Below are 15,869 nucleotides of genomic sequence, written 5' to 3'. Positions count from 1 at the left end.
AGCCAGGTGTGACCCCCCAAAAAAAAAAACCAAAAAAAGACCGGAGAAACAGCACAAAGGGTAGTACATATACCTTGCATGCAGCCGACCCGAGTTCGATCATCAGTATCCCATACAGCCCCCAAAACTGCCAGGAGTAACCCCTGAACGCCGCTGGGTCTGACCCAAAAAAAAAAAAACAAAACTAAAGTTGCAATGTTTACTTTGCAGGACCAAGAGGGGTGGGCAGGGACAGATCCAACCCCCAAAGGGTCAAAGCAGCAAGAAACCTGCCAGAGCCAAGCGCCTGCCCTTAAAGGGTCACAGTATCCTCTCCTATTTGGTCTCTTTTTCAACCATCGTGCAGGATGCGCCGCTCCCTTGACCCCTGCTCCGGTGTCTGCCTCTACCACCAGCGATAGTGGGCAAGTGCCCGGTTGGCCTCTGCCATCTTATGCATATCATGTTTCCTCTTGACCACGGGGCCCTGGTTGTGGAAAGCTTCAATCAGCTCGTGTGCCAGCTTCTCGGGCATCAGTGTCCGCCGATGCTTCTTATTCCGGCACTCGGTGATCATCCACTTCATGGCAATAAAGCGCCGCCGCCGGTCCCCCAGTGGCACTGGAACCTGTACAGAAAAAGCACATGGCAGGTGATGGTCCCTGAATATGCCGGGTAGCCACTTACTTCTTATTCCTGAGAGGCCACGACTGGCCTGGCTGAGTCCCCCTACAAAGTAAACATTGCAACTGACACTAACTGGAACCTTTCAGCCCTGAACTGAAGCACAAGAGTTTGCAGGTGGCAAACTCGGGTTCGATCCCTGGTACTCCCTGTTCTGAACATGGTGGGGAATAACCACCATGCCACCCCTAAGTCAAGGAGCACACCAGGGAAGTTGATTGGCTTATATGTGGCCGACCCTGAGATTCCTGGCATCCCATTGGGACCCCAGAGTCTACCAGGAGTGATTCCTGAGTGCAGAGCCAGGAGTAACCCCTGAGCAAAAAAAAAAAAAAATTAGTAGCCTCCAAGCTCCACAGGGTGTGGTCCCCAAAACCATAAAATAAATGGAAGTTCAACTAAGTTCATAAAGTTTTTTTGGGTGGGGCCACACCCTGTGACGCTCAGGGGTTACTACTGGCTATACGCTTAGAAATTGCTGGGCCTGGTGAGATAGCACAGCGGCGTTTGCCTTGCAAGCAGCCAATCCAGGACCAAAGGTGGTTGGTTCGAATCCCGGTGTCCCATATGGTCCCCCGTGCCTGCCAGGAGCTATGTCTGAGCAGACAGCCAGGAGTAACCCCTGAGCAATGCCGGGTGTGGCCCAAAAACAAAAACAAAAACAAAAACAAAAAAAAAGAAATTGCTCCTGGCTCAGGGGACCATATGGAATGTCGGGGATTGAACCAAGGTCCATCCTGGATCAGCCACGTGCAAGGCAAACGCCCTATCACTGTGCTATTGCTCTGGCCCTAGTTCATAAGTTCATATAATGATCAACTGGTCCAAGTCAGCTGGAACTTAGCTAAGAATCATTTGTCAGGTACCTTCCTAGGGACACAGGCATCAATGAACCTATATCCCCAAGTTTACCTGAAGGGGCCAGAGAGATGCATTAATATATTGATTGGAGCACATGCTCTGCCTATAAGAGCACCACTGGGTTTGGCCCCCAAATGGGGGACACAGTTTGCATCAAGTCAGATGTCAAAAACCCACTTGTGGGCCGGGCGGTGGCGCTAAAGGTAAGGTGCCTGCCTTGCCTGCGCTAGCCTTGGACGGACCTCGGTTCGATCCCCCGGTGTCCCATATGGTCCCCCAAGCCAGGAGCAACTTCTGAGCACATAGCCAGGAGTAACCCCTGAGCGTTACCGGGTGTGGCCCAAAAACCAAAAAAAAAAAAAAAAAAAAACCACTTGTGTCAAAGAGTTCAAGTGCTAGGATAGAGGCGCCTATGTCAGCGCAATAAATGGTGTGATGAGGTGTCAATTGTGCCTCACATGTTGATCATCAGGTAAGGTGATTGGGAAACACAAATTTCTGGTTTTGGGCACAGGATTGGACTGAATGAGAAGGCAGGGGTCACTTCTGGAAGTGACTAGGTGAACGCTTTGTTCTTTTCCACCTTGCATTATGCTTTGTGGTCGTTACTACTCTAAATGGCTGTTCGGAGGAGCAACCACACCTCACACATATGAGACCCATCTCTGGCACTTACAGGATTCTTTTTTTTTTTTTTTGGTTTTTCAGGCCACACCCTTTTACCCTTTTAATGCTCAGGGGTTACTCCTGGCTAAGCGCTCAGAAATTGCCCCTGGCTTGAGAGGACCATATGGGACGCCGGGGGATCGAACCAAGGTCCTTCCTTGGCTAGCGCTTGCAAGGCAGACACTTTACCTCTAGCACCACCTCACCGGCCCCATGGGATTCTTTTTTTTTTTTTTGTGGTTTTTGGGTCACACCCGGCAGTGCACAGGGGTTATTACTGGCTCAGAAATTGCTCCTGGCAGGCACGGGACCATATGGGGCGCCGGGATTCTAACCGATGACCTCCTGCATGAAAGGCAAACGCCTTACCTCCATGCTATCTCTCCGGCCCCCCCATGGGATTCTTATTCTCCAGAGAAGCAGGTCCTGATAAGACTAGACCCTTTGGGGGCCGTCACTCTGCCCACTCACCTGGTAGAAGTGGCCACCCTTGAGGATGGGCACCAGCCCGATCACAGGCTCACAGTTCTTCAGCGCCTGATGAAAGATGGTGTAGGGGTTTCGCTCAATGCTGGCCTGAGTCTCGGCAGAGGCTGCGTGGTACTTTTCAAACTGTTTCCTCTTCACAGTTTCCAGAGTCTGCAAAGAAGAGATGCTGGGCGAGGCTCCCTCAAGGGTGGTCTCACTTATGACATTGGCTACTGTTAGGTACCATAATCCCCAGCCATTCCCTCTATCAACCAGCTGGTAGAACTTGGCACCTGCATGGCACATGACAGATGGCGGGGGCTGAGATGTGTGAGGGAGCAGAATAGGAATGTGGGACCTGCTGGGATACACACAGATACATATACACTCCAGAAATTCACTTCATTTATTACACACACACACACAATGGACATACGACACACTGGAAACTCATTTCATTATTTTGCTTCTGCACACTGGGTGGTACTTGAGGGGCTCTGTGTGGTGCCAAGGTTTGATCCAGGGTGGGCAAGATACCAGGCAACTGACTTAATGCTTAGTGCTTTCTTAGTGCTTTCTCTTTGGACCCAGGAAAGTTCACTTTAATAAGAGGAGAGAGGGAAGGGTGGGAGCTTGTACTGCGCATAGAAAACTGAACAGAGCAGAAAGCTGACGAGCAAAGATGCCAAAGAACAGGCCTGTTTACCTGTGCCATGAGATATTTGGCCAATGTTTTCCTTCCGCTCTTCATCATCATGTTGGTAAATTTACTTAAGGAGAAAAAGAGACACATTTAGCTTTTCCTGGGCCCCAAAACCCGGTGGAGTCTCACCCTCTAGGACAAATCCTAGTCAATGCAAACGAAACCTCCACGCAACCTGATCACTGGGTCTTCAAACACGGAGATGGTGTTGGTGGCCGGGGCAGCTTTGAAAAGCTGTGTCTTCTTGAGCTCCCGCTCATACTTGTCTTCCTCGTTCAGCTCAGCCAGCGGCTTGCGATAATACTCCTTGTCGACCTGGGGGTCCTTGTATTCAGGCCCATAGCGGCTCCACCTCACCTGGGTCAGCCTGGGGAGGAGCGGGCATGGGAGCACAACCAAGTCAGAAAAAGGCTTGACTCAACAATGGGCATAAATAAATGCGCGCGAGAAAAAGCTGCCGGAGTCCCGGGCCGGGGTGGCTCTGGAGCAAAGGGGCCTGGAAAGCTCCAAAGGGTAAGGCGACTGATTCCCTAACTCGGCATAAGGGTCCCCCTGAACCGACCATGCAACACATTGGACGCCCCCGATGCCCTTTGACAGCCGCACAAGGCTCCGAAGCAGAACCCTGGACCTGTCAAACCCCTTGATCGTGCAGGAGACCCACACTGAGCCTTTTGGACCATCCTAAGGTCATGCAGCTGGGTAGAACGCCATAGCAACAGGCGGGTCCCCAAGCGCTCTGCCTGGCTACCTGGAGCCCCTGTCCTTCCCCGCAGGAGATCTCACCGCCCAGACCCGCCTGGCCTCCCGCTGCCCCCAACCCGAGCCGCTTACCCTGGAAGCCGCCGAACAGCGCCCCGCAAGCCCAGCGCCAGGCCCGACCACCCTCGCGCAGCGTTCACCACGGGCGCAGCCATCTTGGCTGGCGGCGAGGACCCCAGCAGGGCTGTCCTGGTCGTGCCTGAATAAATGATGGAAGACGGGGCGACCAGGCAGCGCCTCCCAATCAATCAACTCGTCCTATTTTTAATTTAGGCGTGAAGAATCACCCCTCATGTGGAGATCTGGGCTAAAAGGAAGCGCCCCAGTAGAGCATTCGCCCTCCCCAAGTCTCTCCCGCAGACAGGCGCGACTCCGGGCAGCCCCTGTCATTGCTCTCAGGCCCCCACCCGTGCAGGTTCCGCCTGGGCCAAGATTTCGCGAGCGTTGAGGCTCCGGGCCGGCCCGGGAGGCTGCACCATGGCGGAGGCGGAAGGGGAGAGCCTGGAGTCCTGGCTGAGTGAGTAGCCGCCCCTGGGCCGCGGGGCCGCCTGCCCGGTCGTCCCCCTGAGCCCCGCAGCCCGGTTCCCCGAGGGGAGCGGAGGCCCGTCCTGCCCTTGAGCATCTCCCCGTCGCGCCCGGCCATCCCTGGCAGCTGCCCCGCGCGCCTTGACGTGCGCTCGCGGGCTCCCGGGACGTGACATTCCTTCCCGGCTCTCGGGTGCGGGAGAGAGAGAGATCCACGCAGAGCCACGCGTGGAACCCCAAGCCCGGGACCCCCAAGTTGAGATTTGCATGCAACCCTGGTGAATTCGATGAGAGAGAGACAGAGACAGAGAGACAGAGAGAGAAGGCTTGCACTGGCAGAATGAGAGAGACCGAGACAGAGCTCAGGACAGGAAAAATTTAGAGAGAGACAGACAGAGAGCAGAGAGACAAAGACAGAGAGAGACTGAAAGAGACAGAGAGACAGACAGAGACAGACAGAGAGAGAGAAGGCTTGCACTGGCAGAATGAGAGAGACAGAGACAGAGAGACTCAGGACAGGAAAAATTCAGAGAGAGAGAGAGGAGAGAGAGAGAGAGAGAGAGAGAGAGAGAGAGAGAGAGAGAGAGAGAGAGAGAGAGAGAGAGAGAGAGAGAGAGAGAGAGAGAGAGAGAACAGGACAGGACAGGACAGATGCAGAGAGAAAGAGAGAGACAGAGAGAAACAGAGAGGAGAGAGAGCTCAGGACAGAGCCTCTTCCCCTGCAGCCACTGAAGTGTGGTGCCATCCGTGTTAAGACATTGGGGTTCCCCCACCGCCGCCTCCCACCCCGTTCACTAGAGCATCTTTTTGATTGATTATTTTGGACCCGCGCTTGGTGATGCTCAGGGCTGGCTCCTGGCTCTGCACTCCAGAATCACTCCTGGCTGTGCTCCGGGAGACCATATAAGACGATGCTGGGGGACTGCCTTCTGCAAGGCAAGCGCCTCCCTCCCCACTATCCGGTCCTCACGGAAGGATCTTTGGTTGGAGCTACTTGCTTTTTTCTACTCTGAGCAACACCAGGAATGCTTTCAATGCTGTCGCCCTAACTCCCCTTAAGGGAAAGCAAATTAAGCCACCGAAGGGTTAATGCATCAGGCTAGAGGGGACCTCCGGGGACCTCTTGACATGTCGCCAGAACTTGCACAGTGACTGGCTGCAGTCTGTCTAGATGCTGCCCTGTGCAAGGATCCCGCATTCGCTGGCCCCTCCCTCTCAGGGCTGGACTGTCCTTTCCTTATCTCGGTCCTTTCCTCCTGAGGCACCTTCAGGGGGTTATAGGGAAGTCCTCAGGGCTCCTTAGACACCCCTGTAGTTCATGTGTCAAGTTCCCCTCATTGAGTCACAAGGAGGCAGTGCGGCAGACACAGAGCTTTGCCCCAGCCTCTCCATACCATACCAGCACTGTGATTGGCTCACGGATGAGCCATGCTCAGATAGTAATGGGGACACTGGGGAACGTTGGCACAGCTGGGCTCAATAGACGAGGCTCTGAGCTAGGATTGTGGGGCCCATCTGTGTTTTGAGGGAGGCCAGAAGCTAGTGAGGCCTGGGATATGCCTGGGAGACTGTCTTTGCTCTGCACTATTTACTACTCTTGTTTGTTGGTTTGGTTTTTCAGCTACACCTGTCAGAGCTCAGGGCTTACTGGCTCTGTGGGGTTCTGGGGGCCATATGGAATGCCAGGGATCGAACCCAGTGCAAGGCAAGCACCCTACCCCATGTGCTTCTGCTACGCCACCCCTTCACTATTCTTGGTGCTTCCTTGCATTGAGTTTTGTTCACTTGTATGGTCTTTTCTGGTTTATTTTTGTTTTGGGGCCACACCTGGTGATGCTCAGGGGTTACTCCTGGCTCTGCAATCAGGAATCACTCCTGGTGTGCTTGGGGGACCATATGAGATGCCAGGTACTGAACCCGGGTCAGCCATGTGTAACACCTTACCCACTGTGCTGTTGCTTCAGCCCTGATGTCTTGACTACTATGTGGTGAAGATGGTGGATACGCACTTAAATTAGACTCCAGAGCGAGAGCATAGCAGAGAGGGTGTTAGCCAACCCAATGTGGCTAACCCAAGTTCAATCCCCAGCATCCCATAGCACCCACAGGTGTGGCCTCCCAAATAAGAAAAGCAAACTAAAAGATAAATATGTGGGGCCGGAGTGGTGGCACAGGGTGTAAGGCATCTGCTTTGTATGTGCTAGCCTAGGACGGACTGCGGTTTGATCCCCTGGCATCCCATGTGGTCCCCCAAGCCAGGGGCGAGTTCTGAGTGCATAGCCAGGAGTGTCACCGAGTGGGGCCCCAAGACAAAAACAAATCAAAACAGAAGATCAAGATTCAGGGACTATGAGTTCCCCTCATCGTCTGGTCACATGCTTTTAATGTGGGATGCCCAGGATCAATGCCTATAGTCCCATGGTCTTCTGAGCATCTCCAGGTGTGACCCAAAGCACAGAAATATGCTAAACAGTAGCCTGAAGGGTTCTATGCAGCTATTTTTGTGGGACACTGGGGTGTGGGAAGCAGGGGAGAAGAGAGTTAGTGGAGTGAAGGGGTGGCTTGGGTTAGCACAGCACTGGCCTTACATCCCCCCAGCACTGTCAGGAGCAGTAGCTGAGGAGACCCCAATACTGTGAAGGGATGAAAGGTCCTGGGGCTGTAGTGACAGGTGCCAGTAGAAGCTCCACTGGGCTTTGGGCTTTGGCCATGTGGGACATGTAGTGGCAAAGCAGGAATTGGCCCCTCATTCTAGAGTTAGGTACTGGAAGAGCCTTTGCAAACTGGGAGTTTTCTAGAAAGAGGAAATAGTAGGGGGGCCGGAGACATAGCATGAGGTAAGGCATGCCTTGCATGAAGAAGGTCGGTGGTTCGAATCCCGGCATCCCATATGGTCCCCCGTGCCTGCCAGGGGCAATTTCTTTTTTTTTTTTTTTTGGTTTTTGGGCCACACCCGGTGACGCTCAGGGGTTACTCCTGGCTATGCGCTCAGAAGTTGCTCCTGGCTTGGGGGACCATATGGGACGCCGGGGGATCGAACCGCGGTCCGTCTCCTAGGCTAGCGCAGGTAAGGCAGGCACCTTACCTCCAGCGCCACCGCCCGGCCCCCCCTTTTTTTTTTTTTTTTAGGGGCAATTTCTGAGCATAGAGCTAGGAGTAACCCCTTAGCGCTGCTGGGTGTGACCCAAAAACCAAAAAAAAAAAAAAAGAGGAACTTGTAGGGAGGGAGGGAGAACAAGTGCTGTGCCCAGACCCATCTACAGTGAGGCCTCTGTGCTGCCCCAGGAGCCTGCAAACTCCTTCCTGGGGAGGGAAACCCAATGCTCTAGGCTGAATTTTCTGGGGGTCCTTGCAAACACCTTAGGAAGTAAATTCAAAACTTCATGCCACGGCCCTTTTTTCTTTTTGTTTTGTTTTGTTTTGTTTTGTTTTGGGGTTACACCCAGCAGCGCTAAGGGTTACTCCTGACTCCACGCTCAGAAATCGCTCCTGGCAGGCTCGGGGCACCATATGGGATGCCGGGCTTCGAACCAATGACCTTCAGCATGAAAGGCAAATGCTTTACCTCCATGCTATCTCTCCGGCCCCATGGCCCCTCTTTCTATTCCTTTTTAGTTTTATTTGGGGGGCCACAGCCAGTGGTACTCAAAGCTTACTATACTATACTATACTATACTATACTATACTATACTATACTATACTATACTATACTCATGGTGAGGAAAAGTAGGGGTGATCTTATGGGGTGCTTACAATTGTACCAGATTGGCTGTGTGCAAGGCAGACACCGTCTCTACTGTCACGTTGTTCTACTTCTGGCCCGGTTTTTGCTCAGCTTCTTCCTAAGTCTTTGCTCCCTAGAACTTGTCTCTGGGGTTCCTGAGCCCTTGGGGACGGGGCTGGGATTCCAGCCACACACACACAGACCTTGCCAGGCATTGGAGCAGGAGCTCTATGCAATGGTGCAGATGCCAGGCTGGCAGCTGCTGCAGCCTGGAATGGGCCCACAGGTGCTCGTGGCATCTTGGCCATCCTTGGAACTGGCGAGGATGCCTGGCTGTTGGCGCTACTAGCGCCGATGTCTGACTCGGCCTGTGCACAGGCTGAATGCACCTGTAGGTTTGCACCCTGTCAGGGTGGAAGGAAGTGGGGTTTGGGGTAGACGAACTTGTGGGTATGTTCTTGGAGGCAGTTCTGGCCTCCTGTGTGTGTGTCCATGTCTAGGGCATTTGCATTTGATTCTTCTTGGGTGATACTTTCGTGTGTGTCTGTGTGTACGTGTGCTTGTGTGTCTTTGTGTGTGTTTGCATCTGTGCATGTGTCTGCATCTGTGCATGCATCTCTGTGTGCCTGTGCAGTCCACAGTGGAAGAGAGGATTTGTGACCTGGTCCCCTATACTGACTGTCCTTAGTCCAGTCGAGGCTGTCCCCTTGTTTTGGTGCCTGGGGTAGCAGCTCCAGAGCCGGGGAGCCTCAGCTGTGAGCATCTGACAGGATGGCAGACTGGGCTGGCAGCAGGGCCAGGCTCGGCTCAGGAAGGGCCGGCATGGAGGCCAATCCAGGGCCGGGAGGGAACTGGCTATTCATGCAAGGCAAATGTGTTGACACCCCTGGCATTGTGCAGGCCGCCAGTTCTTTGTGCGACAGACTCCGATGCCTCTCAGATCAGGGTCATCCGCATCCTCACAGCAACGCAGACAGCCTGAGCCCTGCTCTGTTCCTCTACCTGAGGGGGTGACCCTGGTCTGTAGGGACCAGTCCTGGCCCTTGTGGCATCTGCAGGGGGTGCAGGGTGGGGAGGGATAGAGACCTTCAGTCCCAGTTTGTTTTTTTCTCTCTCCCTCCTCTCTCTCTCGGAAACAGATTTTTTTTCCAGGCACACCAGGTTACTCCTGTTGGCAATCACTCCTGGCAGACTGGGAGGATTGGGGGTCTGTGGAATGCCGGAGTTCAAAGCCAGGTGGCTCTACGCAAGGCAAACGTTCTCCCCATTGAGCTATTGCTCCAACCCCCCTTAGACATCTCTTAGGAGCTCCGGAAGTAAAGCCACCTTCATAGCACCTTGCCCAAGACAAGTGACACCTGTCTGCCTCCTCCTCACTGTGTGACTCTGCCCCTTCTTTTGTCCCTGTCCCCAGATAAAGCCACCAACCCTTCCAACCGTCAGGAGGACTGGGAGTACATAATTGGCTTCTGCGACCAGATCAACAAAGAGCTTGAAGGGTGAGTCGCAGAGCCTTTTGGGGGGCCATGGAGGGTCTGGGTCAGAGAGGCCGCTCAGTGACCTTGCTGCCAAATCCTGAAGCCCCCCCCCCCCCCCCCCCCCCCCCCCCCCCGCTTATCCACCAGGCCCCAGATCGCCGTGCGGCTGCTGGCTCACAAGATCCAGTCTCCTCAGGAATGGGAGGCAGTGCAAGCGCTCACGGTAGGTCGGGACAGATGAGATCCAGAACTTTCTCTGGCCCAGCTCCCCCAATGTGTGTTTCTGAGAGCTGGGCACGGGGTGGGGGCTGGGGGTCAACGGAGAGGCCTAATGTGTGACCTGTGAGTGTGGCCATGAAGTCCGGTGGGAGCAACAGAGGGGCAGAGCCAGTGGGTCTGTGATGGGAAGGGGTTTATGGTGTTTGTGTCAGTTTTCTGCAATTCGTTCTGCAGCTGAAATGCTGCAGCCTGCAGGGAGGCTCCTAAGGGTGCAGTGTAGTGGGAGAGGGGGTGCGAGACGAGGAGCCTCAGGTGACTTCAAACCAGACAGCAGCCCAGTTTGGACTCTGGGTTGCCCTTGGCTCCAGGAGGGGGGTCGCAGATGGGGACCCTGGGCATCTGCTGTATGTGTTAGAACAAAGATGCGGGTACCTCCTGGTCTGGCTGTGCCCCCAAGACACTGGACATTTCTGCCAAGCTTAAGCGTCCAGACATCTACACACAGTAGGGGCAGTGCAGCTGTGCCAAACCAGAAACCGAGAAAAGGCATAGGAGTTGGGGAAACAGTTCTTTGCCCTCACAGGCAGCGGATAGGCTGAGTCTGAACATCTGCAGGGCTGCTTACTGTAGGCCCTACCCGTTTCTGGGTACCTTCTGGCATCCCCCAGGTTCCCCCTGTCTGGCCCAGGACAGGGTGGCAGGCCCAGGGGACGGGGTGGGTGCTCCCGTGATGGCCGTCCCCACTCTGCACAGGTGCTGGAGGCCTGCATGAAGAACTGTGGGAGGAGGTTTCACAATGAAGTAGGCAAGTTCCGCTTCCTGAACGAGCTCATCAAAGTCGTCTCCCCGAAGGTTGGTGACCGCTTTGTCCTGTCCCATCCCCCTCAATAATCCAGCCGGCAGCTCCCCAAGGCCCTGGCTGCAGCATGGGGTGTGGGGGAGTCCAACACCGTTGCATGAAGACGGGTTCGATGCTTAGACCAGACCAGCTTCTCGGAGCCAGGGTGCAGTGGGGTGGGGTCTTTGGCTGACTGTGGGGAGCAGTGCAGTTCCGGACCCTGCCTGACCCCATTTTTCGGACAGAACAGCCCCATCCCAGCGACCACATGGCACTTTGAGGGATTTGTTTTGTTTTTGCTTTTGGAGTACACACCCTGAAGTGCTCGGGGGTTCTTCCTGACTCTACACTCAGGCGTCACGCCTCCTGAGGGTGCCCTGGGGGCCCCTAGATGCTGAGGTTCAAACTGGTGTGGCTATGTGCAAGGCACATGTTCTCCCTGGTGGGCTATCAGTCCAGCCTTTAAGGGGTATTTTTTGGTTTCATTTTGTTTTATTTTGTTTCTATTTTTTTTTTTTGGTCACACCCGGCATCACTCAGGGGTTACTCCTGGCTCTATACTCAGAAATCGCTCCTGGCAGGCTCGGGTGACCATATGGGATGCCGGGATTCGAACCACCGTCCTTCTGCATGCAAGACAAATGCCCTACCTCCATGCTATCTCTCTGGCCCCCTTTAAGGGATTTTGTTTGTTTGTTTGTTTGTTTTTGGGTTTTGGGTCATACCTGGCAGCACACCGCTCAGAGGTTACTCCTGGCTCTACACTCAGAAATCGCTCCTGGCAGGCATGGGGAACCGGGATGCCGGAATTCGAACCACCATCCTTCTGCATGGAAGGCAAACACCTTACCTCCATGCTATCTCTCGGCCCCGGATTTTTCTATTTTTGTTTTTGGGCCACCCCTGGCAGTCCTCCGGCTTTACTCTTGGTGGCATTTGAGACTTATGTGCTGCTGGGACTCACACTGATGTGGCTGCCTGCTTCCTTCTACCCTCAGTACCTGGGGGACAGAGTGTCTGAGAGAGTGAGGACCAAGGTCATCGAGCTGCTTTTCAGCTGGACATTGGCCCTGCCCGAGGAATCCAAGATCAAGGACGCGTATCACATGCTGAAGAGACAGGGTCTGTGCAGCCGGGCAGTGTCTGTGAGATCAGGGTGATGGGCTCAGCAGAGTTTGGGGGGCAGGGACAGGAGTATGCCAGTGGTTGGGAGGACAGTCGCCTGAGCCTGTTCCTGCTGCCCTCTGCCCCTTCCAGGCATCGTGCAGTATGACCCCCCAATCCCCATGGATCGCACGCTGATCCCCTCCCCACCACCACGTCCCAAAAATCCTGTGTTTGATGACGAGGAGAAATCCAAGGTAATGTCCACACCTGCCTGGGAGGGTCGTGCACAAGATGGGGCCACCCTGGCAGGGTTCGCCACTCCTCACTCATCACCCCTACCTGGCTCTCCCAGCTCTTAGCCAAGTTGTTGAAAAGCAGAAACCCTGACGACCTGCAGGAGGCCAACAAGCTCATCAAGTCCATGGTGAAGGAAGTGAGTGAAGGGCGGTCAGGAGGCAAGCGTTGGGTGTCGGCCCTGCTCTCTATTTTGACTCAGGCCTGCCAACCCCGGAGCTTGGCGGCTCAGAGGCTCTCCCTCTTTCCACATGGCTGCAGGACGAGGCCCGGATCCAGAAGGTGACTCGGCGCATGCACACGCTTGAGGAGGTGAACAACAATGCCAAGTTGCTGCATGAGATGCTGCTGCACTGCAGCCGAGAGGCAGCGTCCGAGGCTGACAAGGAGCTCATGAAGGTGGGGTGTAACAGGAGAGCCCTGGGCCAGTACTATAGGGCACCCTGCACCAAGGTCATGTCCAGCCAGCGCCAGCATCACGCTCAGCCACTGGGAGGCGTCCAAGGTCCTGGCTTGGGTGGGCACATGGAGTCCCCGTGGTCACTTGCGCACCCCCGAGACCTCTCCTCCACAGCCTGGGTGGGTCCAAGGGCCGGGCAGTGCTGAGGCTGGAGTCTGGCTCCCTGCAGGAACTGTTCGATCGCTGCGAGAACAAGAGGCGGACGCTGTTCAAGCTGGCCAGTGAGACGGAGGACAATGACAACAGTCTGGGTGAGCAGCCTAGGGGGCGTCTGGAGACCCCGTGGTTGGGGGGGTCTCTGTGGGTGTGTGGCCCCAGCGTCATCATGCCACCAGAAGTGTCTGCTGTGTTCTAGGGGCCATCCTGCAGGCCAGTGACAACTTATCCCGCGTCATCAACACCTACAAGGCCGTGGTGGAGGGACAGGCCAACGGGGAGGTGCCCGACTTGGAAGGTACCTACCGTCCATTTTCCTGCCCACATCCCTTTTGGCTCCCCCCAGGTCTGAGATGCAGAAGGGTGTCCCTCACCACTGAGGGGATGGCCCCATCTCTCGAGACCCTCCTGTTGCCCCTCCCCAGGAAATCATTGCTGCGGCAACCAGGGGACGCTCATCGACCTTGCGGACACCGCTGACAACCCTGAGAGCCCCTCCCCAGCCCCTACGGCGTCACCCCCCTCGGGCATCCCCATTCTCCCGCCGCCCCCACAGCCCTCGGTGCCTGCACGCAACTGCCCGTCTAGCCAGGCTGAGCCCCCCTCGGAGGCCCCCAGCACCAGCCTCTCCCTGCTGGATGAAGAGCTACTCTGTCTGGGTGCGTCCCACTCCCGCTGTGGCGACTCCTTTGGGCCACTCTGCTCCCCCATCTCCGGCCCTGGGGTCACAGGTGCCCTTTGTTGCAGGTCTCACTGACCCAGCTCCCCCCTGTGCCCCGCCAAGAGAGCCAACAGCCAACAACAGCCAGTGGCCCCTCTTTGAGGTAAGGGATTCAAGACATCAGAAACCCTCCTGACGGAGTGCAGGAGCTGAACTCATCAGCAGGCCTACCTCACTCTTCCATCCCTAACAGAGCAAACAGCTAGAGCTGGACTTACTCAGCCCCGCACCTGCTTCTCATAGCCCCCCAGTGCCTGCCTCGGCTGCCCTGCGCCCCACACTCGCCAGCGGCCCCCTGTTGGTGGCTGAGTGCCAGGGCCCCGGGCAGGCCTGCTCTGCTCTGGGCAGTGGCACTGGCACGGTGCAGCAGCCTGAAGCCCTCGGCCACTTGGATCCGGCCAGAGCGTAAGGAGTGGGGCAGGGGCTGGGTGGGTGCTGCTTGGGGTCTCCCCCAGAAAGCTGGCAGCTCCTGATGCCTCTCCTTTGCCCGCAGATCCTCCAGCTTGGTGAAACCTGCCTCGTCCAGCTTCTTCCCTGGGGCCCCCGCAATGGGGCCTCTGCTCCCCTTTTCTGCAGGTCCTGGCAGTCCTCTCTTCCAGCCCGAGGGGAGCCCCATCAAGGGCCCTGAGCTCTCCCTGGCCAGCGTCCACGTCCCCCTGGAATCCATCAAACCTAGTAGGTGATGGTGGGCAAGTGGCTTATGGCCACTCTTCCCTGGACACCCCTCACCCCGAGTAAGTGCCTCACTCTCCCGGGTCCTGGCTCCCATCTTCCCCTCACCCTGCAGGCAGCGCGCTGCCTGTGACAGCCTACGACAAGAACGGCTTCCGCATCCTCTTCCATTTCGCCAAGGAGAGTCCACCGGGGCGGCCTGACGTGCTGGTGGTGGTGGTGTCCATGCTCAACACAGCCCCGCTGCCCATCCGGGGCATCGTGCTGCAGGCTGCAGTGCCCAAGGTACCCACTGCCTCAAGGGGCTGCCTGAGACCCACTACCTGCAGGGGTCTCAGTACCTGTCCCGTCCTATCTGTGTGTCTCTAGTCCATGAAGGTGAAGCTGCAGCCGCCTTCAGGGACTGAGCTCTCCCCGTTCAGCCCCATGCAGCCCCCTGCCGCCATCACACAGGTCATGCTGCTGGCCAACCCTATGAAGGTGAGCCCCGGTGGGCCCCTCAGGCTGACAGGGTGCAGGGCTGCACAGAGGGGCTCATGACTGCTTCTGTCTGCAGGAAAAAGCCCGGCTGCGCTACAGGCTTACCTTCACCCTGGGGGAGCAGCTGAGCACCGAAGTGGGCGAGGTGGACCAGTTCCCGCCGGTAGAGCAGTGGGGGAGCCTCTGAGCCCAGCTGTGGCCTGGTCCAGGCTCTGGGGGCCATGGCAGCTGCTATGAGCATGTCTCTGGTGCCCCCAAAGGGCCCGATCTTACCTGCCTGTGTGACTTGAAGTGGCCGTGTACCGTTAGGGGGAGGGCGCGGCCCTGAACCCGGCTCTCCATCCTGGGCCTGTGGCCTCAAGGCTGGAGCCACCCTGCTGGGACCGGAGGTCGGAGAGGCTGGGGGTCCCCCAGAGGCCCAATCGCTGCTGTGCTCCCCCTCCCCGCTGGGAGGTGGGTAAAGCCCCAGGAAGGCACTGCCCCTTGCACTGTCACGGACAGGATGTGTCCTGTGGACATGGTGGGATGTGGAATCCGGCTGGCTACGGACAGAACTGGGCCTCATGGCATCGGAGAAGGCAGGGCTGAGGTCCCTTTCTCCAGGAGCTGGCACTCAGGGGGCTGTGCCTCCTACCGTGGGGTCAGGTCGCCCCACTGACTACCTCGCTTGGCATGAGAAACACTCCCACTCTAGATGGCGTATGGGCCGGCACCTGTGCTGGGAACAGGGTTGGCTTGGGCACTGGGCTGTTTTTTCCCGAGACTCTGAGCACTGTCAGTGAGATGTTGGGTCTGGAGGTGGTGAGATTAGGGGAGTCGAGTCACCAGACCCTATTGCTGCTAGGTCTCAGTGGCGGGCTGCTTCTTCCGCCCACTAGAGGGCGCTGTGGGGACAGACAAGGCCACCTCCTTGTGGGTGCCATGGGCAGGAGGTAGAGTCTGGGGTGGTTCCTGCTCCTACTTGGCCTCTGCAAGCAGGTTTTATTGCCCAGTGAATCCTTTTCAGACACTGAAAATCAATCCAGGCGCTTCCCGGAAACGTCACATCCCAGGGGGTCTTATGTGCTCCTAG

General features: G+C 56.3%; 3 protein-coding genes across 3 annotated transcripts in view; 2 read left to right on the top strand and 1 right to left on the bottom strand.

Annotated features, from left to right (window-relative positions):
- The window catches only part of GRB2 (growth factor receptor bound protein 2), a 225,193-nt gene that overhangs the window by 86,749 nt on the left and 122,575 nt on the right, over positions 1-15,869 (top strand). The gene's annotated exons all lie outside the window — the stretch shown is intronic.
- On the bottom strand, positions 186-4,280 carry MRPS7 (mitochondrial ribosomal protein S7). The gene is made up of 5 exons (XM_049769784.1): positions 4,196-4,280; positions 3,537-3,728; positions 3,365-3,428; positions 2,662-2,829; positions 186-607 (listed from the first exon to the last, which is right to left on the bottom strand). Exons 1-5 carry the CDS (start codon positions 4,276-4,278, stop codon positions 386-388), a joined length of 729 nt encoding a protein of 242 aa, XP_049625741.1. The 5' UTR covers positions 4,279-4,280; the 3' UTR covers positions 186-385.
- GGA3 (golgi associated, gamma adaptin ear containing, ARF binding protein 3) lies at positions 4,523-15,727 on the top strand. Its single transcript, XM_049769507.1, has 17 exons — positions 4,523-4,640; positions 9,787-9,871; positions 9,998-10,073; positions 10,823-10,921; positions 11,906-12,029; positions 12,165-12,268; positions 12,367-12,447; positions 12,570-12,707; positions 12,938-13,019; positions 13,124-13,222; positions 13,350-13,583; positions 13,672-13,748; positions 13,839-14,050; positions 14,139-14,320; positions 14,433-14,602; positions 14,687-14,797; positions 14,874-15,727. Exons 1-17 carry the CDS (start codon positions 4,601-4,603, stop codon positions 14,982-14,984), a joined length of 2,025 nt encoding a protein of 674 aa, XP_049625464.1. The 5' UTR covers positions 4,523-4,600; the 3' UTR covers positions 14,985-15,727.

The sequence above is a fragment of the Suncus etruscus genome, chromosome 1 (assembly GCF_024139225.1).
Source record: "Suncus etruscus isolate mSunEtr1 chromosome 1, mSunEtr1.pri.cur, whole genome shotgun sequence".
NCBI classification, from domain to species: domain Eukaryota; kingdom Metazoa; phylum Chordata; class Mammalia; order Eulipotyphla; family Soricidae; genus Suncus; species Suncus etruscus.
Note: the sequence above shows the minus strand (reverse complement) of the source record. Positions and strands in the feature narration are given on the sequence as shown.